Source organism: Alternaria alternata, assembly GCF_001642055.1.
Source record: "Alternaria alternata strain SRC1lrK2f unplaced genomic scaffold CC77scaffold_9, whole genome shotgun sequence".
Classification (NCBI taxonomy): domain Eukaryota; kingdom Fungi; phylum Ascomycota; class Dothideomycetes; order Pleosporales; family Pleosporaceae; genus Alternaria; species Alternaria alternata.
In genome coordinates this window covers 273,373-292,461 of record NW_017306198.1, presented here as the reverse complement: position 1 = coordinate 292,461, position 19,089 = coordinate 273,373, and the positions used below count along the sequence as shown (strand labels likewise).

Below are 19,089 nucleotides of genomic sequence, written 5' to 3'. Positions count from 1 at the left end.
AGTTGCTCAGGTTTTTGGTAGCAAGCCGGCCAACTTTTTGCGCACGGACGGCAGCGATTGTGTTAGCTTTGCGGACTTCGCGACGGGCATGCCAAACTGCACGCTCGCATCTGCATATCGGGGCCACGCCACCACGAGAACGGTACAACAGGCAGAGAGGAGGCAATTGCGGCTCCAACACAAATCATGAACGCCTTCCGGTGCTTGAGGGTCGTCGCGCGCCCTGCAACCAGCGCATCTACACTCCTCAGACCACGCATAGCACCAACATACCAGTACATATCTCTCCCCAAGACCCTCCCGCCACGCATCTGACCAGCCTACCAGAACATCTACACCCTCATCAACCCGCCAAATATCTCTCCTCACACCCCGGCGTCCCATACTGCCCCGCACAAACACCCTGCCAGCAGCCGGCAGCACATCTTTCGTACCCTCATCTTCCGAGACACTAGACCTCGCCTCGAAAATCTCCTCACATCCTGGTCTGGGCAGCACACAGATCCGATGCGGTCCGCGCGATACATACAACCCAAGTCATCTGGTGCGGAAGAGGAGACATGGATTCCTGAGCAGGATTAGGACGAAGAAGGGGAGGAAGATGATCATGAGGAGGTTGAAGAAGGGAAGGTGGAATATCAGTCATTAAAGAACTGTCCATAGAGAGGGGTGGCGGGTTTGACTGCTGGATGATTCCCCAGGTGCCCTTCATATGCGAGCAGCAAGAGCGCTATGTGTATATTGAATGTACTGTGTGTATGCGTACTCTGCATCTATAGGCATGTACTATATGAGACGAGAGAAATCAATAGTCCTCACCGTCGCATCCACTGATATCCCGGGCCTCCTTACGTGACTTCTGTCGCTACCGATGAGTCTTGCTGACCGACATCGCTTCGACCAGCGCAGGTGTTACCAGCTCCAAAGCCACAACCTGACACTCCTTTCTGAGAAAACGGATCTCTCCACATCCCACTTGCTCTCGTGTTGACGATGCGATCGGCAGAAGCGCTGTAAGCCTTGGGCGATCGCCACGCATCTGCCGGATGGTGATAGATAGGCCACGGATGGTTGCTGTTGGTACCAAAGAAACCTTTCCAAGATATGATCCGGAGCTTGATGGCTTTCCAGATGCATCTCAGGCCCTGACCTCGTTGTGAGAGATCGGTAATTGGTTTCAGAAGGACGGTCATGTCAACTTAGATGTAGTGTCTGAGCGCCAACATCGCCATCGTATCACTTTGGCATTGAGGATTCTGCATCTTCAGCCTTTGCCTCTTCTTCCGTCGCCTGCGTGCCGTCCTCTATGCCGTCCTCTATTGCTTCCACAAGCTTAAGCTCTTCGTCAACCTTATCGATCTGCTTTAAGATGAATGCGATTGTTGCGTCTCTCGCCTTGTCCACCCTCGTCAGCGCATCCATAGTCATCTTCCCGTAGTCCTGCATCTTCTGCGGCGTCGGTGGTGCAGGCTCCTCGTCCTGCAACTTCGCCTTCTTTTGACTCAACAACTTCCGCAGTGCGAAGATGTTGTAATCTCTCTCCTGTAAATTGTTCACAAGCTCTTTCCGCTTAGCTTCCTCATCAATTCGTTGTTTCTTGGTAGCCTGCTCTTTCTTGATCTCGGTATCAGCGTTTTTCCATTTCCAAATGGCTTCTTTGGCACAGTTTTCAATGTGCGTGAATCGTATGGGACCGATGTTTTGCCCACCGTACCAGCGCGCAACAACCACAACGCCTTCGGTCTGCGTATCTCGTAATACATTGCTCAATCGACCTCCAGCCCACTTTTCGCCGTCATCATCGTGGCCAAGATCATACAAGGTCCGGGAATCTGGCATCAAAGACTTTTGTCGTGATGGTTTCCGCCATGCTGCGATTTTGTGGGTTGCAGTTCGGAATTCGGGGAGTGTCTGGAGGACTTTGGCAGATAGATTGGGAGAGAACGCAGCTGCGAAAGTGGAAGTCTGCTCTTGTATTGTTGAAGAGCGATATATTTCTGATGTAGGTTTTGGGGATGGAGAGCGTTCCCTTTTCATAGCCATTTCTCTTGTTGGATTGGTTAGGCTGAATGTCGTGTTGTTCAAGTTAAAGAAAGGACGGGTGGCTGGTAAGATGGCAGGGTTGTAAACTGAGGCGTGTCGCTAGCGCAGACTCCAAAGAGACATCGTGCCGAGTGGTCAATACTTCTTCGATGAACATCATCCTCGTCAATCAAAGTTTCATCAATTCACCTAGCTCTTCTGAACACCAAAGGTCATATGTAGGCACAGAGCCTGTCTGATGCTCTTCACTAGGTGCACAGCATCTTTCTTCCGAATCATGAAGGATTCCGTAGTGTGCTCGTCATTGGACTCTCCTCAGATTATACGATGTGCGTTCATTTTGTATGAAGGTATCATCCTACTAAGCTCAAACATGAGGCGACTTGCTACATGCATGTTGCCTTTGCTCGGGCGGTCTATCAAGAAACTTTGACGGCCAGATTTGATCAAGCCGGTCTCTTATCACCACGTCATGAAACAAATCCTTGCTCAGATACATATCTTCACCAGTGGTCTCTTTACGTACAGTTTCCCTCTCCTTGTCATCGCTACATAGTCACTATCTAGCCGGTGACAAATTTGCTCTCTGATTTTCTTGCCGATAACGCCGCTGATACCTGCCGGCGTCTTTGATCTTTCACTTCTCACTTTAACGAACACGTCACATCACGCGCACGAGCTCGCAAATTACAATATCCACACCGCTTACTCGTCATTAGGATGCCTCGCTACGACTTGAGATCCGCATCAAGCGAGCGTCTCTTACTGCTAGCGCGCCGGAAAGTATATAGGCAGCCGTCTCTGACCTTCTCCACTGACTTTCTACCACCCACCTTCTGCTTCGGTATCACCAATATCTGGCCTCTTGATATTGTTCCGTTTCAGTGACTCAAAATAAGCTCAGACAACTTGTTTGGCGCAAAGCTTTTGCGCTCAACAGCGACACGGCTTTCATTTGTCTGAGCGAGCTTTTCGCTCCAATCCACCAATTTGCATCTGACGCGAAATCTCTTGCTAACTAATCGATTGATTGACAGATCCGGATACTTTATTCGAAAATCTCAAGACATCCTCTCCAGTAAGCTCAAGCTTCGCGAGTCGATTGTGCATAGGGGCCAACAATCACCATGGGCCGATTCGACACCCTAAACAACGAGACCAAAGATTTGGTGGAATGCATTCTTCCCGCTCTAGCACAGTCATTTGAAATCACCGACTGCAAAGAAATCATTCCCGAAGACATCCGTATGCGCGCCTGGGACTGTGAACGCCGTGACCACATCAAGGACAAGACTGAGAACGACCCTCGCAACTGGGGTGTGCAGTTTCTGAAAGATCTGAGGGCTATTTCACGTCTCAAGAACGGCAACCTAGATCAATTCCAAGTCGATCTGCGCGCAAAAGTCGCTCTTCATGAACCTAAGCATCCGTGGTGCCGTCTAGCCGATATCAAGGAGCTCAAGCTTGATTATGAGCACCCAGAGCGCCTCATTCAAGTCGACAAGGAGGAGTCAACAGAGGAGTCTTCTGAAGACGATTACTTCGAGGAACTTGTAGAGCCAGATCAACCCAAGGGATCCAAGAAGCGACGCGGCAACCACGAGCTCTACGAGGCACGCGTTGTGGAGAAGCGCCGCAAAAGTAAGTCGGCCCTTCTGGCATATCATGAACGATCCAACAAATGTTCAGTTGTTCATTGCGAATCATCGAATGTAAGACCAGATTGTTGACACTGAACAGAGGCACCTGGCCGTCTCCGCCGCTCGCCGTCTGGCGGCTTCCAACGTTACGACAAATACGCCAACAAGCGCAGTCGCTCCACTCGCACCAGCGCCACTCCTGAAGGTCGCCACTCCGCCATTCGTCGTCCTACTCGAACCATTCTCACCGACGATGAAGATTTCATCAGCTCTTCCGGCGGTCGTTCTCTTCTTCCCCATCCGACTCCTGCCTTCTCCGTTTCTCCTGGTCCACAGGGAGGGCGCATCTACCCCGTTGAGACCGCCGATACATCCAACGAGCCTGTCGCGGTTCAGAAGCTACAGGCTGAGTTGGAAGTTGCGGAGGCTGAGCTCAAGGCCGCTCGTCTAAAGTACCAGTACCTCCAGGCGAAAGAGCAGGCCGAGAATGAATCCATGTACGGTGATAGCGGTACTCCGGAGCTTTCTCAGAGGTTTAATTAGGGACATTTCGGCGGATCTTGCTGGGGGATTTTGTAACTCCTTAGGGTGGATCCAGGCTGTACATGGTAGGATGAATGCATGTAAGGCGTTAACAGGACATCTATGGCAGGAAGGATGGGACGGCGTTTATGATGGCAGCAGTAGGAATCACGATCGTTGCTGGCAGAAGGCGATTGCAATTCCATAGGCTTCTTTTCCCTTCCGGAGTCAATTGTTCAAGCTCATTCTCAATGCTTTTCCCACGCTGTTGCCATGCCTAGGTGATACACGTGGAGGGAAGTCATGGTCAACATTGCTTATTTGCACTCGCTGCTTGATCTGATTCTGGAGTGCTTATATCTGTTATCATTTGCTGGTGTGCATTCTGCGCGTCTCGTGATTCCGGGCCAGGCAGATATGGTTTGTAAATGAAGTAGTTGCCGCTTGACTGCTTCGACATCCTCCTTCCGCAATTTTACTGTTTATCAAGCCTCAAGCTGACAAATGTTCGGTCAAGTCAGTTCTGAGCGATGAAACCATGGAGGGGTTTCGGTTGTCCAAAGATTATGGAGGTGGGCAACTCTTTTCGATCTCAAGCCGAAACTGCACCACAGCAACTCCATATCCGCATTTTGTCCGCAGAAAAGGGTCAGGAATCAAGTTACTCAAGTCGCGCGCAAAAGAGTATCCCTCTTAGACAAGGATAATTTACGAGCAACGGATTTTCCAAGCCAGCATTACTAGTGTTCACTTGAGCTGTAGTTGTGCAGGGATACCTCCTGGCCGTTGCATGCCTGGTACGCTCGGCAGCGTTTCCTCCCGGTTCGGGCGTAGTTAGTCAATGCATTCTCCTGCAAAGTGATTTTCTCGAAACTATGCATGCCATCACATGTAGGTAAGCTTACGCCTCCGAGGACATTACAAGCTGTCATGCATCTACCCCAAGTGCATGTACCCCACATTTCATCCTTACGGCTCAGGTACGCGTTTCTAGACTATTCGGCACGACTTCCATACCACTCGCACCTGCCTGTTTCGCGGGTCGAGCAAACCCATTCTGCGGGCGAACCAATTAGGAACTACGCTCCGTTAGCGCGTCTCCGCAAGCCTTCCCCAGATCGCCTGATCATCCCGACTCCGAGGCTCCTGGTTCTACAAAATTATCATGCACGCAACAGGAACCATTACCATGGAGCAGCCATCTCAAAAACGAGTATCGAAAGCGTGCGACGCGTGCAAAAGGAGGAAGGTGCGGTGTAATGGCCAAACGCGTTGTCAACAATGCGCACATCTCGGTTTGCGGTGCATCTACTCACCGTCCGGCAAGCAAAGGTCTCAGGGCAAGAGAGGCCATATTATCTCAGAGTTCAGAAACCAGACCTCCACCCTGCCAACGATATCGCCTCCAATACTGCCAGCTCATTCCGGGACGTCCAGCTTCCAGACACCGTACAGCCCCGTCTCGCCGATAGTTGACCGTAATGGAGGCACGCCGAGTATGTCGCGCTGGTGACTTCAACCCCAATGAAAAAATGCTGCTGCTGACTCAGGGCAGCATTTCCCTCGCCATCATCTGCATCACAGTACACCAAAGCTTATTTCCTCGACCTTATTCCAGATTATGTCGATGGGGTGTATCCCGTACATCCGGTCATTGCCGAATATGAGCTTCGACAGTACATCGAGGTCATGGACAACGATCCAGATGTCCGCTCGTTCGTCTTCGCTTTTGGCGCTTGCACGCTGAATCTTACGCGTTACGGTGACCAAAGAACAGACGAAGTCGTTCAAACCATCGAGAGCCTCATGGACTACTCGATCGACACCATGAGGCGAACACACAAACATTGTCAAGTGTCTGTCATGCGAGCTGTCCAGTCGATGTTCATTCACAACTGCCTCATGAGTCTGTCAGCTAGCGACAGCGCGTTTTATTACATGCGAGACGCCATCACGATCATTCAGCTTCTGCGGATAGACAACCCGGAAAATGTGGCACAGCTATCCCCTCCCGAGCGATCGCGAAGACAGCGGCTGTACTGGCAAGCGTACATCCATGAGCGATTTCTAGCTATTTTAGACTACCGACGAGCTATTCTGCCCCCGCTCTTCACACTGCCTGAAGACGATCCCACCCTTCCGATACAAATTCACGAGGGTTTCAACCAAATCATTAAGCTTTTTCGCATGCTCGACACGGAATTTCTAGATAGTTGGCTTGATTCCCAAGGAGGTAGCGTAACTAGTACCTGGGTTGAGGCCAAATCGCGCGAGCTTGAAGGCGATCCTGAAGCCGATGCCCGAGAGCTGGCCATGTTGTCGATGATGCAACGGGCCGATTTATGCATCACCCGTGAGTGGCTGCGCACTTTGGTCTGGCGCTTAGCTATGAGCCAGACCCTCCTATCTTCCCGATCATCGAAAGAGTGTCTATCGCTCTTGTTTCCAGTACGACTGTCACAGACATTACGGCAACAACTATCCAGCATGTCGCGCCAAGATATCGAAGTACATGGAAGCAGCATCACTCAAAAGCTCTTCGAAATTACGGACACCATTGCTGATGTTCTGATTCATGTCCCTGCAGCGACTATCGATGAAACAGCACTACGGGTTGATGATTTTCTTTTCATCCTGGACTTTGTCTTGTTGATTCCACATCTTGATCAAACACGGCGGGGAATTTTGCAAGAGAAATTGTTACGACTACAGACTATGTTCCCTGAAGCACTCAGCAACGCTAGCTCGCCGAACTTGCCACTTGGCAGTCCTGGTGGCGCGAACGACCCTTGGTACCAGGTTACGCAGTCGAAGACAGCTGCAGGATTAGAAGATTTGGCCGACGAATTGGTGCAGACCCAAGCCCAAGAGATCCCCAGATTGGAGGCGAGAAGTGGGCAGTTGGCTACCTGGAACAATATCTCACATCGTCTATCGATGCAGGTCGCTCATGTAGCTCAGTGAGGTATAGCATCAAGCAGAAAATCTGTTCAGGTGATGCTATCTACGCAAGTAAATAGATCCTCCCTTCAAAAGCAGCCAACTTCTTCTCCTCGCAGTCATCAACACTGCTAACAAGAAGGTCCATCTTCTTGCCCATCACGCTTTCTGGGAATACCAGATCCTTCTTTTTATCCGTGAAGTTGCAAATGCATACTGCCTTCTTCTCGTTCCATGTCTTGCTGAAAACGAAGAAATCTTTGCTCTCCAAGTCCAAATCGTCGTACTGACCGTGAACAAGGAGATCGTTGTGCTGTTTGCGCACTTGTAACATACGCTTCCAGAAAGCCAGGACGGAATTCTTGTCGCTTTGTTGCTGGGTGGCGTTGCATACATCCGCATCCTCGAGGGGCCGCATCCACGGTTTTGCGGTTGCGTCCGGAGGCGAAAAGCCGTTGTGTGGTGCAGTCGACCAGCTCATTGGGACACGAGCATGATCTCTAGCAAGGTGCTGAAGCGACACATGCGCATCTTCGAGGGCCTTAGGATCGTTGTTTGTCCGCGCAGCTACCATTTTGTAGTAGTTCGACGAGTCGACATCTTTGTACTCGCTCATATCCCAGGTTAGAGGGAAGTTGGTCATACCAATTTCTTGGCCTTGGTAGATGAATAGTGTGCCGCTGAGTGCTGCCATCATCAATGCGAGCATCTTACCGCCTGCGACGCGGTGCTCAGGCGCATCAGAAGTAAAACGCGAGATAGACCGACTTTGGTCGTGATTCTCGAGGAAGACAGTGGTCCAGCCATCTGAGGGGGAGCGAATTAAATCTTGTGTGCGGGCCATCGCACGCTTGAAGTCTGGAAGTGTCCAGTTCTTGGGTGTGGTTTGGAACTTGTAGGGACCTTGACCGACGTCGACGACATCCTACAATACTTGTCAGCTGGCGAAGTCTTTTATGATTCTACCGTGTCGTGGTCTACTTACGAATTGGAAGACCATGTTTAGCTGCTTCTCTTTCGCGCTGACGTATTCTAGTACCCTCTTCATGTCGCGTGTGTGCGGACATTCGCCAACTGTCATGGCATCGTACTTCTCTAAGATCTGGTTCATCTCATTCAAGAACTCTGCCATCCTTGGACCATTGCAGTACTGGTATCCAGCAAACTGCCATTCGGAACCTGGATCAGTGACTGGGGCGTCTAGCATCTCACCCTTGCTGTACATGTTGACAGTATCAACACGGAAGCCGTCGACACCACGCTGTAGCCAAAATTCCATAGCGGACTTGTAGATGGCTTGTCGAGTTTCTGGATTTTCCCAATTGAGATCGGGTTGTTCAGGGCAGAAGAGATGGAGGTAGTACTCTTGGGTGTGTTCATCCCATTCCCAAACACTCCCTGTGAAGTTGGAGACCCAATTGTTGGGAGCTTTGCGCTGACCGTCAACATACCGAGCTGGTCTCCAGATGTACCAGTCTCTCTTGGGGTTATCTTTTGACGACCGTGACTCTTGAAACCATTTGTGCTTTCCAGAGTCAGCTCTGTGCGGGTATCGACGGGAATATACAGTCGAGGCATACCTGGTCAGAAGTGTGGTTGACTACCAGATCTAATATGATCTTCATGCCTCGTGAATGTGTCTCGGCAATCAGTCTCTCCATGTCTTGGACGGTACCATATGGTCTGTACACATCCTCATAGTCACGAATGTCATACCCCACTGGAGTTTGGGTCTCCAAGTCAGCGTGTGTGTTGTATGTACTTGGTACAAAGACGTTGCTTACTGTCGACTTGAGGTGAATCGTACATGGGACAAATCCAAATGACGTCAACACCGATAGAGCGGATGTAGTCCAACTCTGAGATGATGCCGTTAAGGTCACCAATGCCATCGCCATTGGAGTCTTTGAAGGAAGCAGGGTATATCTGGTACACGACACCATCCTTCCACCAAGGCCTTTGAGGAACAGTCATTGTGATGCTGTTAAACTTTTGTGTCGTTTGTAAAACGCTTGGCCACCTGAGTATTGTAAGAGTAGTACGCAGCGTCAAAAAGGACAAGCGTTCGTTCGGTGGCTTGAAAACGGCACCAGTAGCTTTCTTATAAACGTCTTGCAATATGCGCCTTTATCAGATGGAGTGAGTTGTCGTTGAGATCTAATCATCGGATTCTGCACGTGGAGGCCCCGCCCCAAGTCCGGAAGAATTCTCGGTAGGATTATACAAGTGCTCATTCGCTGAACCTCGGACCGGCTCTCTGGAGCTGGAGATCCCCACAAAACTGAGCGACAACTTCCCCACAGATGGTTTCCATCGCATATGGTTCCAACGTTCTCTCCCGCAAAATCTAGCACTACGGGAAACAAGCGAGGATGGGCGCGGGGAGATGGTGGATACGCGGGCTATCGATTTGCCCGTGGACATGAGCCGACATGCGGCGAATAACACGAAGCCCTGTGAACTGCGCCAGCCCTGGAACGGGTGCACAGTCGCCCCTAGCATCAAAGCAAACCTTGAACCGTCAGTTGCTTGCCACACGCATATTTCTCTCCTGCCTCTCTGCGATCTCGGGCCGAGAATGCCCCAATCAACGCGTCAAATTTCCCTCCGAGAATTTTCGACGGCACGCCCTTGTCGGCGGTTCTGTCCAGCTACAGCCTAGCCTTTCAGCCATGTCCTGAGGGATGGTTGCGCGAACAACATGGCCTCGACATCAGCAAGAGTGGCGTCCCTCCCCGCATCCTCTGGCTCACTCCACCATCCCCGGCTTCTGACTTGGCACGAGCTCGGCCTGTACATGGGTATTGCGTGTCTGGAGTCGTGAAGTTATATAAGTAGAACGACGAGATCCATCAGGAGAGATCACCATCCAGCTTCAAGTCCCACCAGCTCCACATCAGGGGAAGTCTGGGTTTGACCCACAGAATCCTTCTTCATCTTTTTGATATACCCACAATTGTCAATACGTTTCGATATCGTTGCGTTCTTCGACACGGCCACGATGTCCCGTCGTAACAGCAGCGTCGTCGCTATCGATGCCGAACAGGCACGCCGCCTCTCACTTGCCGTCCCGGACATCAAACAAGTCGCCCACGATGCCGGCAACGCGACCCGATCAGAACAACAAATGACCTTGCGACAGGGTGTCAAGTTGTACCCAAAGGCCATTGCCTGGTCGGTGCTACTTTCAGCAGCCATCATCATGGAAGGCTTCGACAAAGTCTTGATCGCCAATTTGATGGCAGTTCCTGCTTTCAAGCAAAAGTTTGGCCAACAGCTCCCCAACGGCGATTGGGAACTCACAGCCGCCTGGCAAGCTGGCCTTACAAACGGTGCATACGTCGGAGAGTTCACGGGTCTGCTCCTGAACGGTCTTATTGCGGATCGCTTCGGGTACAAGAAGACGATGATCGGCGCGCTATTCGTCGTCAACCTCTTCATCTTCATCGTCTTCTTTGCCCAGAACATCGTCATGCTACTATGCGGTCTCATCCTGTGCGGTATACCGTGGGGTGTCTTCCAGACCCTGACCTGCACCTATGCTGCCGAAGTCGTACCGGTTCCGCTCCGCCCAATTCTTACAACATACGTCAACCTCTGCTGGGTCATCGGTCAATTCCTCGCCTCAGGCGTTCTCAAGGGTGTGGCCGAGCGCCCCGACCAATGGGCATACCGCATTCCATATGCTCTGCAGTGGCTCTGGCCACTCCCTTTGATGATCGGTATCTCTTTCGCACCTGAATCACCATGGTGGCTTGTCCGAAAAGACCGCTATGACGAAGCCAAGAAGATGTTGATGCGCCTGACATCGCCAGAGAAGCTACCCGACTTCAACGCCGACGAGACCATTGCTATGATGCGCCACACCAATGCCATGGAGATGGCAGTTTCTGAGGGTACTTCATACTTGGACTGCTTCAAAGGCACCGATCTTCGACGAACTGAAATTGCTGCCATGGCATGGTTTACACAAGCTTTCTGTGGAGCAGGTCTTATCGGCTATTCAACTTACTTTTTCCAGCAAGCAGGCCTTAGCGACGAGAACGCCTTCTCCATGAGTCTTGGACAATACGCGATTGGTGGTGTTGGTGTCTTCGCGGCCTGGATCTTGATCCAACGCGTAGGCCGCCGCACTTTGTACGTTTACGGCGATCTCGTCATGGTTCTGCTTTTGAGCATCATTGGAGGTCTTGGTTTCATTCCAGCTGGCAACACTGGTGCGCAATGGAGCATCGGCGCTATGCTATTGCTTTTTGCTGCTGCATACAACTGCACAGTCGGACCTGTCTGTTACTCAATCGTCGCAGAGATCCCATCCACCCGTCTCCGCCAAAAGACGGTTGTCTTGGCCAGGAACTTCTACAACTTCGGTTCCATTATCGGCAACGTCATCACCCCACGCATGCTCAACCCTGGTGCTTGGAATTGGGGCGCAAAGAGTGGCCTCTTCTACGCTGGAACTTGCTTTTGCTGCTTCATCTGGGCGTTCTTCCGTCTTCCTGAACCAAAGGGCCGAACTTACGGAGAGCTCGACCTCCTCTTTGAGCAGCGTGTTCCTGCCAGGAAATTCAAGAGCACAGTCGTCGATAGCTTCCATGTTAGTGATACCGAGAGCGAGTATGCTGAGAAGAAAGGTGTGTCGACGCACCTAGAGCAGGTCAATTCCAGGGATGCTGCTTGAATCGCTTTGGGAATAGCAGAAAAGGCTTGATGATTTGTATATATTATCTTTGATGAACCTACCGATCTGTTGTAAATAGAAGACATTCTTTCCAGTGTAATAGAACATGTTCAACATAATCCAACATGATGCTACTTCGAGTGTTTTCAAGCTTTGTTGCAGCAGTAGCATGCGATAGTCGAGTCTTGGAACGGAAAGCAGGGATGGCTCGCTACGGTTGCCCAGTCGTGGTTCGACCTAGCCCGTGGTTCGATAGCGGGGTAAATCAACTGGTACCTACGGTGCCTAGGTGATTCCTGCGTCCTCGCTTGCTCTCTCCAGGCACAACGTGGCGTTCCTTACCCCATCAATGTGGGTGAGAAATTAGTAGTGCGGGTCCGGACTGCATCGCATCGTCACTGGGCAATTAGTCATCATTCATCGCGATGCCAAATGTAGGGAGACCCTCTCCAGGATGCAAGACTTGTAGGGACAGGAGAATCAGGGTATGTAGCGCGACCGCGACCAGGCGTCTCGAGTGCTAACCTGCTGTTGAAGTGTGACCAGAAGCGGCCCTCATGCTCACAATGTCTTCGCGCAGGCAAAGAATGCCATGGATACCGGGATCCGGTGTCGCTGATGTTCAAGAACGAAAGCCATGTCGTGGCGAAGAAGGCAGAGAGGCGCTACGAAGAGCTTGCCAAATCAAAAGAACCAACAACACCTTGGAGACGTGGAGAGCCCGCTAAAATTAGAAGCTTGCAGAGGATGTATCCGGTGCGGATACCGCCAAGTGCTGAGATGGTTGTGCAACCTACGCCGAATGTCGACGCGCGAGCCCAAGGGTACTTCCTTGCCAACTACGCGGGCACTGCCGACTTCCCCCAAGGAGGCCAATTTGAGTGGATTCCTCAGCTCCTATCTCGGATGGATGTCGAGAGCAGTCTTCGCGAAAGCTTTCGAGCCCTGAGTCTAGCTGTCTTCTCCAATGCAGTAAAATCTCCTGCCGTCATGCAGAAAGCACGTATTGCATACGTATCCGCGTTGGAGAAGACCAACAGAGCACTCATGTCGCACGAAACAGCCATCAAAGACAGCACCGTGGTCTCCGTAATCCTACTTGGTATGTACGAGGGCACGAGATACACGGACAAGAGCTCTATAGCCAGATGGTCCAAGCACGTCAGCGGCGCTTACACGTTGTTCATGCTCCGAGGAAAGTCCCAGTTCGATACAGAGCTTGGACGGCAGATATTTTTGCAGTCTTATGGTGTTGCGTTATTCTTCACGATGGAGTTGGGAACGAATATTCCAAGTTAGTAAGCCCCTGTTCGAAATGCAAGTGAAACATGTGCTTACTTCATAAACGAACTTTTAGAAGGGGTGCAAGAGTTATATGATCAGATACCGACAGGCGGGGGATTCCAGGAGCTCGGGAAAAAGTTTATGATGAGCATGCTGCATCTCATGCACGCTGTTGTCAAACTCAACCAAGACAAAAGCCACAGCCCCGTCGAGATAATCAACAACGCCAGGAAACACGACCAAGAGCTAGAAAAGATCAAGGCTTCCCTACCTCAAGTATGGCAACCCATAAGAGTCCATCTCAAGGCGCCTTCGGACCACTACTATGGAAATCTGTATAGCCTCTGTCTCCATCCCGTTATAACTCAGATGTGGAACTATACGCGGTTTCTTGGGATCCAGATACACGAAATCATAAGAACGAATCTGGTCAGGCTTTATGAGGAACATGCGCCACCAAGCTTCGATGTTGCTTCCCTAAAGACATGCATACAGTATGAGGAGGACATACTGCGGGCTAATATCGCGGCAATCATCTCTGCGGTGCCTCAAATTACGGGTATGGTACCATCACCTGCACAGCCTTTCGCACAAGGGAAAAAGACCGACGAGGATTCTTCAGACGAAGATGTCATGAGAGAACCGGGCACCTTTATTGATTCGGTCGTTTCGCCAAGGCTGATGCAGGTCATCCAGCCAATATATACCGTGGGTATGTGTGTGCTTATTACACCTGGTCTGCGGGAGTGGATCATTAAGATTCTCCATTTTGTTGCACTGAGAATTGGGTCGAGACAGGCAGTCGTTTTTGCAGCTGAGCTACAGGAGCTTCAGGAACATGAACCAACGATAGCGCGTGATCGTGAAGACATAGCCGAGTGGATAACGTTGGGTTCTGGAGTAATATGAGAGTCAATAAGGGGCGCAGCAAGAGAATTATCTTAATGACTCTTCTCTTTCAACCTTCTTGAAGTAATGAACAAGAGGTCGAAACGAATATGAATATTGGGATCTCGTACAGACTCGGACCTTTACATTCATACCACACACAAGCGTGCACACGAAATCATTTCTCAAGGTCTACAAGTTCTTCTTACCCTCCTTGTTCTTAGCTTCACCAAATCCCACTCGTGCCAGAAACGCCAGCCTCACCAATCCTGCAAATGCCGTGATTCCGATACTTCCCCAATCTTCCGCCCTCCATGTCCCCATGTCTAGTCTCTTCTGCTTAGCCAGAACCTCCCACACCGCCCAATAGTATGCCAAATCGACGACGAAGCAAGACAACTGGACAATGCGCCAAACGTTCATATCCTGTGTGTAACGTAGTAGAACAGCAGATATAATGCCAAAATTCAGCATACCGCCGCCGCGCTGCTTCAGGATCATAACATGACCAATGTCCGGAGTGGGAGAGGGAATATGCGACGAAAGGACAGTGGTAGGCATGAAGAAGTCCATGGTCGCACCCCAGGCGCAGATTATGGGGTCGACATATGTAAAGAATATGCGATAGAAGGCGGGTATAGAGGGTGACGTGGGCTGAGACATGATCGCGGTTTGGTGATCCGATCTATGCCTCAAGAAATCGGGCACGAGGATAGCAGCGTCTTTAGGAGGCCGAGGTATGTAGACTGTCTGTCAAGACTGGTGATAGTGTGCGTAGTAGTGTGGATGAGATGTGCGACTCAAAATGTCCCTTGTGCTCGACCACATGTCAGCTTCGCGCCCCGCGTTAGTCGCTCTAACTGCTTCGGTGCTGTGCCGCTATAGCACCGCAGACTAAGTCGCTTGTGATTAGACCCGTATACAATCCATAGTGCACACAGGCTCCACTTTGATCCTTCAGCTTCGAACTTTCCGTTGTAGTGGTGCAGCACGTTGGTGACCGTAATGACGCAGCGCCATCCCGCCTGTACCTGCACAGGTGGTGTCATCCTCGATCGCTCACAGACGGGTGTATCCTGCCTGCCTTCCTCCACCAACTCCAATGGAAGAACAACAACCCACAAGATCTGTCAAGATCTCAAGTGAACCAGCCCTACGCGATGATACTACCTAGTGTGCCTAGGTAGCTAGCGCGGATCCCCACGGTGTTGGACACCTGAGGTGTCGTCACGCCGCGACCGAATACTGCATGTGGAGGCTGTTGCGTCTTTCCACGCCTCGCAAACTCTTATCCACTTCATAGACGAACTCACTGTGCAGCACACCTTTGGGGGCTTGTCTCAATCTGTGATAAGACTTCATAGTACTTCGATCTTCATTGTTGCTCGTCCGGGGCCGTTCCGCTTCTCTCGCTCGCACGGCGGTTATTCGAAACAGCTGAATGGGCAACATCATGCAAGAGGCGTAAATCTGCCCCGCCCCATTGATTAAAAGTATTCCCGAAAATCATCTTCGAAACATGTAGCTTGGGGTGGTATAGCAAAGTTGACGCGCTCGTCACAACTCGATACGGGAACGGTGAGCCAGCTGGTGTGGTCGGGCTTCGCGACTTGATCTAACCTGGAGAACGCGACACAACCACGGTATGCATCCATCAACAACGGCATGCGCCAACACCTGAGCGCTCTCACTGCCACGAAAGCCGTCACTACTGCTAGTGCATTGCGTAGTACAGTCTCGAGCGAAGAACATGCCCCCTCCTAGGCCTGCGATGCGAGGCCCAAGGCGTCCTCAACAAGGTGGACATCGTCAGAGTGTGCCACGCATGATGAACATCTTCAGGCAGTCAGAAGCTTAATTAGAAGTGTATTACTCCTTTCACTCCAGTCAGCCTTATAACGATTTGAGGCTACTTATTGACTGGCAATTGCAAGGTTTGCGAGCGCCGCGAAGGCTGAGCTGGAGTCCGAGCGAACGTCAACTTTTGCAACTCCACCATCGCGGACCGACCGATGATGCCTGCGACCTCAGGCAACTCTATCGAATTTACGATTACGTCGATGGTCCCTGGCTAGCAGCCTTCTCGCGTACAGCCTCTCGGCACGCATTCAGGTTTGCATTGAGGTGGCATTCCTGCTGCTGCAACCTGCATCACGAGAGTCGCCTCCGCTGCGGTGCGCGAAAGCCGTGCCTTGCATTATCACCCCAACTCAGCCTGCGATAGCTGAGCTCGACCATTTAGCGGCATTTCTGAGATTAAGGTCCGGCGGCAAAACGAGATAATTCTCTGGAGAAGGCAATTCCTTGATCATCGGCCGCCCCTAATTTAACCGTGTCGGGTTAAAGCATTCGTCGCTTCGCCTCAAACAGACTGGGCATTCGGTCTAATGATGCAATTCTATTGGCGTACAACAAAGAATGCTCATGAATAAGTGGGTATTATGACAGTTATGGTGCCCAGAAGCAGGTGATTGACGCGATAAAGACACCAATGTACACGGAATTGCGGCAAATGTCCGTTGTGACCCTACCACACTCGCTCTAGTAAGCCAGGCAGTACTGCGGCGTTGGCCGTTTCCCTCCCCTACTTTCGGTTCTTCACGAGCAAGCCACATCCGCTTCACACGTCCCAATGCTCTACGGCACGGAAGGCCTACTCGTTAAGCGCCGTCGTAAGATGGAGGACATGTTCTGCCTACACGATGGATCAGCTAAGATGGTGGCGTGGAGCTGGGGGAGTTGGGTTGATATATAGCTCGTCAACTGGCTTTTAGTATCAAGGTACCTCAAAACGAAGGTTCTTCATGTCAGCAGAGCAATTCTCGAAGCTCTCTCTTGGAGAGGACATGGTTACAACTCGTGCTGGGGCCGCAAGGGCAGCAAGAGCTAGTGCACAGTCATCAGATCACTCTGACCAAGACCAGCCCCTACCGTCAGTCGAGTCGACCGTTTCGCCTACGCCTTCCCTGGTTATATCGACGAAGAATCTCCACTACAATGTTTCGGCTTTCGATACCGACCTACGAAGACGGGCCAAGAAAGGACTAGAAGGTAGCGAGATTAGGTTGAAGTACTGCGCAGTCTCGGAAGACGAATACAGTCCGGGTGGTAGTCCAAAGAAATTCTTCCATCTAGAGGACGAGATCACCGTGGCGATGGGTGGAAGGTTAAGGAGGCCAGAGTGTACATGTGGTGCCAACGAGAAAGGCCTCGCATGTAAGGTATGACTACCAGCGTACGACTATTGAAACATGACTAAAAAAGACTCTGAAGCATATCTATTGGGTTGGAGACCAGATCATCTCGACTTCCCCAGACGACATGGTGAAGACACCACTTCACCTTTCACCTGACGGCTCGAAAATCGAAGATGTGAAGCCTGCTGAAATACTGGATACCAAGGGTTTAGCCAACATCGCCAACGACTTGAAGTGGGTTTACCGAGACGACGACGACCTACCTGAAGACGATGATGACCTGAAGGAAACAGTCATCGATATGTTCTCCTGCTTCGAGCCCCGGGATGCGCTTCCTGGGGAGTTTCGGTATCCTGAATCGCCCTTGACTTCAGAACGATCGAAGAAGTACCAAGAGCTCGCAGATCTCTTCACGCAGTACGCAAGTAGAGACCCTAGTCTGTACCTTCAGATGCGCAAGATCATCGATGCAGACTTCGAAAGCCGTGTTTTCTTCGAGAAGGTTGAAAAGCGCATCGCGTTGACCTTCGATGCTCTGGATGAGTACATTGCCAAAGGACCCAAAACTCTCTCTGAAGGCCCGCCTCGGTTCGATGTTTCCAGTTGCGCAGAGCAGTTGACCTCACTAGTCGGGGCCATTGATGACTTTTACCATCGCCAGGCTGATGTCGAGGATGCAGCTGCACGAGCAGCGATGGCTCTTGTCACTATCCTTGACCGTGTCACAGACCGCAATGTAAATGCATACGAAGGCATTACATGGAGCGGCATGGAGGCTTTATCGGACCCTGTGCAAAGCAACCTATACGTTGCACTCATTGGAGCACAAACAGATGACGACCATCAATTTGTACTCGAAGCGCTTGCGTCTTTACCACAAGAAGACGTATACCGCAACCACTGGACAGTGTTGCAGGATGTCGAACGCAAGCTGATTGAGGCTGATGCGCCTGCTCATTACATGAATCTCTTCCGCAACCTGGTCTATGAGAACCGTAAAAGGCCAGGGTCGGCGGTACGCGAACGAGAGCCGAAGCGGGCGATGCAGTAATCCCGGTCGGCAAGCGGTGTGTCTTGCGGTCAAAACAACCGTTGAGTGGGCGGTGGTGCCATTGCGCTCTCATTTTGCTTTTGTTCTGGCGTTGGCGGATTTTTGCATTTGTTCCATTCCTTTCTTTGTGGCATTTTTCATCGTTTAATATCTTCATGTCTTTCCTTACGACGTTACGGCTGTCTGCAGCGCTAGCTGTCATTTTCTTCTTCTTTACTCAAGGTCGTCGGACTTTGGTCTGTCTTCGTCGGCCTTTGTTTTGTTATGTTCTCTCCCTTCAAGGCCACCCGACTCTGGCCAACAATAGGCCGGATGATTCTGAATCTCTTCGCTTCTTTCTTTTGCTTTCTCTTCAGCCGGTTGCTCACCGGAACTTTAACGTCCCTGATTTTTTCCAGGGCACACTTGATGTGTCCTTTCTCTTCTACACACTCCTTGTATACATAATTTGAGCACTATTTTTACGCTACAATTTACCGTTAGCACTGTAAGCTACAAAACCTATGCTTCTAAATGTATTCCGGAGTCAAGAAAGTCCGTTTAATAATCCCATGCAACCACTTGTGACATTGTTTAAGTATGTTGAAGGGTGATAGACCCAAAGCAATTAAGTGCGACCCCTAAGCTGCACATATCAGATGATACGAGGCTCCGCATTCATACAGTGCCAAGGTCCGATATATAGAAAGATCCCGCGGAACTGGGATTATGGCCGACGGCTGACTGACTCGAAACAAGACCGGAATGCACGAAGTGGATCTGGTGCATCTCATAGCTGAACTTCACATGCCACAGGCTTTCGCATGTCGTCAAGTGCGGTAGGAGTTAATCATTCGTTTACTA

At 50.9% G+C, this 19,089-nt stretch overlaps 8 protein-coding genes across 8 annotated transcripts; 5 read left to right on the top strand and 3 right to left on the bottom strand.

Moving 5' to 3' along the window:
* The first annotated feature begins 4 nt into the window (after positions 1-4).
* Positions 5-826, top strand: CC77DRAFT_1019850 (hypothetical protein). Its single transcript, XM_018524929.1, has 2 exons — positions 5-275; positions 328-826. Exons 1-2 carry the CDS (start codon positions 187-189, stop codon positions 647-649), a joined length of 411 nt encoding a protein of 136 aa, XP_018386464.1. The 5' UTR covers positions 5-186; the 3' UTR covers positions 650-826.
* A 410-nt stretch (positions 827-1,236) lies between these two features.
* On the bottom strand, positions 1,237-2,106 carry CC77DRAFT_1040099 (hypothetical protein; the record flags this gene model as incomplete). Its single annotated transcript, XM_018527191.1, has 1 exon — positions 1,237-2,106. The coding sequence occupies exon 1, from the start codon at positions 2,041-2,043 to the stop codon at positions 1,237-1,239; it is 807 nt and encodes a 268-aa protein (XP_018386463.1). The 5' UTR covers positions 2,044-2,106.
* A 1,064-nt stretch (positions 2,107-3,170) lies between these two features.
* On the top strand, positions 3,171-4,393 carry CC77DRAFT_961613 (hypothetical protein; the record flags this gene model as incomplete). Its single annotated transcript, XM_018535623.1, has 2 exons — positions 3,171-3,684; positions 3,784-4,393. The coding sequence occupies 2 exons, from the start codon at positions 3,171-3,173 to the stop codon at positions 4,224-4,226; spliced, it is 957 nt and encodes a 318-aa protein (XP_018386462.1). The 3' UTR covers positions 4,227-4,393.
* A 779-nt stretch (positions 4,394-5,172) lies between these two features.
* Positions 5,173-7,562, top strand: CC77DRAFT_1019849 (hypothetical protein). Its single transcript, XM_018524928.1, has 2 exons — positions 5,173-5,701; positions 5,761-7,562. The coding sequence occupies exons 1-2, from the start codon at positions 5,371-5,373 to the stop codon at positions 7,167-7,169; spliced, it is 1,740 nt and encodes a 579-aa protein (XP_018386461.1). The 5' UTR covers positions 5,173-5,370; the 3' UTR covers positions 7,170-7,562.
* On the bottom strand, positions 6,893-9,461 carry CC77DRAFT_987758 (glycoside hydrolase). The gene is made up of 4 exons (XM_018536257.1): positions 8,930-9,461; positions 8,726-8,865; positions 8,131-8,670; positions 6,893-8,070 (listed from the first exon to the last, which is right to left on the bottom strand). Exons 1-4 carry the CDS (start codon positions 9,117-9,119, stop codon positions 7,210-7,212), a joined length of 1,731 nt encoding a protein of 576 aa, XP_018386460.1. The 5' UTR covers positions 9,120-9,461; the 3' UTR covers positions 6,893-7,209.
* Positions 9,462-10,146: 685 nt separating this feature from the next.
* On the top strand, positions 10,147-14,019 carry CC77DRAFT_1008250 (sugar transporter; the record flags this gene model as incomplete). Its single annotated transcript, XM_018523525.1, has 6 exons — positions 10,147-11,362; positions 11,423-11,779; positions 12,116-12,181; positions 12,280-12,311; positions 12,373-13,120; positions 13,184-14,019. The coding sequence occupies 6 exons, from the start codon at positions 10,147-10,149 to the stop codon at positions 14,017-14,019; spliced, it is 3,255 nt and encodes a 1,084-aa protein (XP_018386459.1).
* Positions 13,925-14,792, bottom strand: CC77DRAFT_1019846 (hypothetical protein). The gene has a single exon (XM_018524927.1). It carries the CDS (start codon positions 14,659-14,661, stop codon positions 14,191-14,193), a length of 471 nt encoding a protein of 156 aa, XP_018386458.1. The 5' UTR covers positions 14,662-14,792; the 3' UTR covers positions 13,925-14,190.
* A 1,916-nt stretch (positions 14,793-16,708) lies between these two features.
* On the top strand, positions 16,709-18,378 carry CC77DRAFT_848838 (hypothetical protein). Its single transcript, XM_018533409.1, has 2 exons — positions 16,709-17,219; positions 17,272-18,378. Exons 1-2 carry the CDS (start codon positions 16,803-16,805, stop codon positions 18,244-18,246), a joined length of 1,392 nt encoding a protein of 463 aa, XP_018386457.1. The 5' UTR covers positions 16,709-16,802; the 3' UTR covers positions 18,247-18,378.
* The last annotated feature ends 711 nt before the right edge of the window (positions 18,379-19,089 follow it).

Excerpts from the sequence above, each read along its gene's own strand:
- CC77DRAFT_1019849 (XM_018524928.1), top strand. The coding sequence starts at position 5,371 with ATGCACGCAACAGGAACCATTACCATGGAGCAGCCATCTCAAAAACGA. Across the intron at positions 5,702-5,760 it reads CCGTAATGGAGGCACGCCGA|CATTTCCCTCGCCATCATCT; the intron begins GTATGTCGCGCT and ends GACTCAGGGCAG.
- CC77DRAFT_1019846 (XM_018524927.1), bottom strand. The coding sequence starts at position 14,661 with ATGTCTCAGCCCACGTCACCCTCTATACCCGCCTTCTATCGCATATTC.
- CC77DRAFT_848838 (XM_018533409.1), top strand. The coding sequence starts at position 16,803 with ATGTCAGCAGAGCAATTCTCGAAGCTCTCTCTTGGAGAGGACATGGTT. Across the intron at positions 17,220-17,271 it reads AGAAAGGCCTCGCATGTAAG|CATATCTATTGGGTTGGAGA; the intron begins GTATGACTACCA and ends AAGACTCTGAAG.
- CC77DRAFT_987758 (XM_018536257.1), bottom strand. The coding sequence starts at position 9,119 with ATGACTGTTCCTCAAAGGCCTTGGTGGAAGGATGGTGTCGTGTACCAG. Across the intron at positions 8,866-8,929 it reads CGATTCACCTCAAGTCGACA|TGGGGTATGACATTCGTGAC; the intron begins GTAAGCAACGTC and ends CCCAAACTCCAG. Across the intron at positions 8,671-8,725 it reads TCAACCACACTTCTGACCAG|CACAAATGGTTTCAAGAGTC; the intron begins GTATGCCTCGAC and ends GACTCTGGAAAG.
- CC77DRAFT_1019850 (XM_018524929.1), top strand. The coding sequence starts at position 187 with ATGAACGCCTTCCGGTGCTTGAGGGTCGTCGCGCGCCCTGCAACCAGC. Across the intron at positions 276-327 it reads CGCATAGCACCAACATACCA|AACATCTACACCCTCATCAA; the intron begins GTACATATCTCT and ends CCAGCCTACCAG.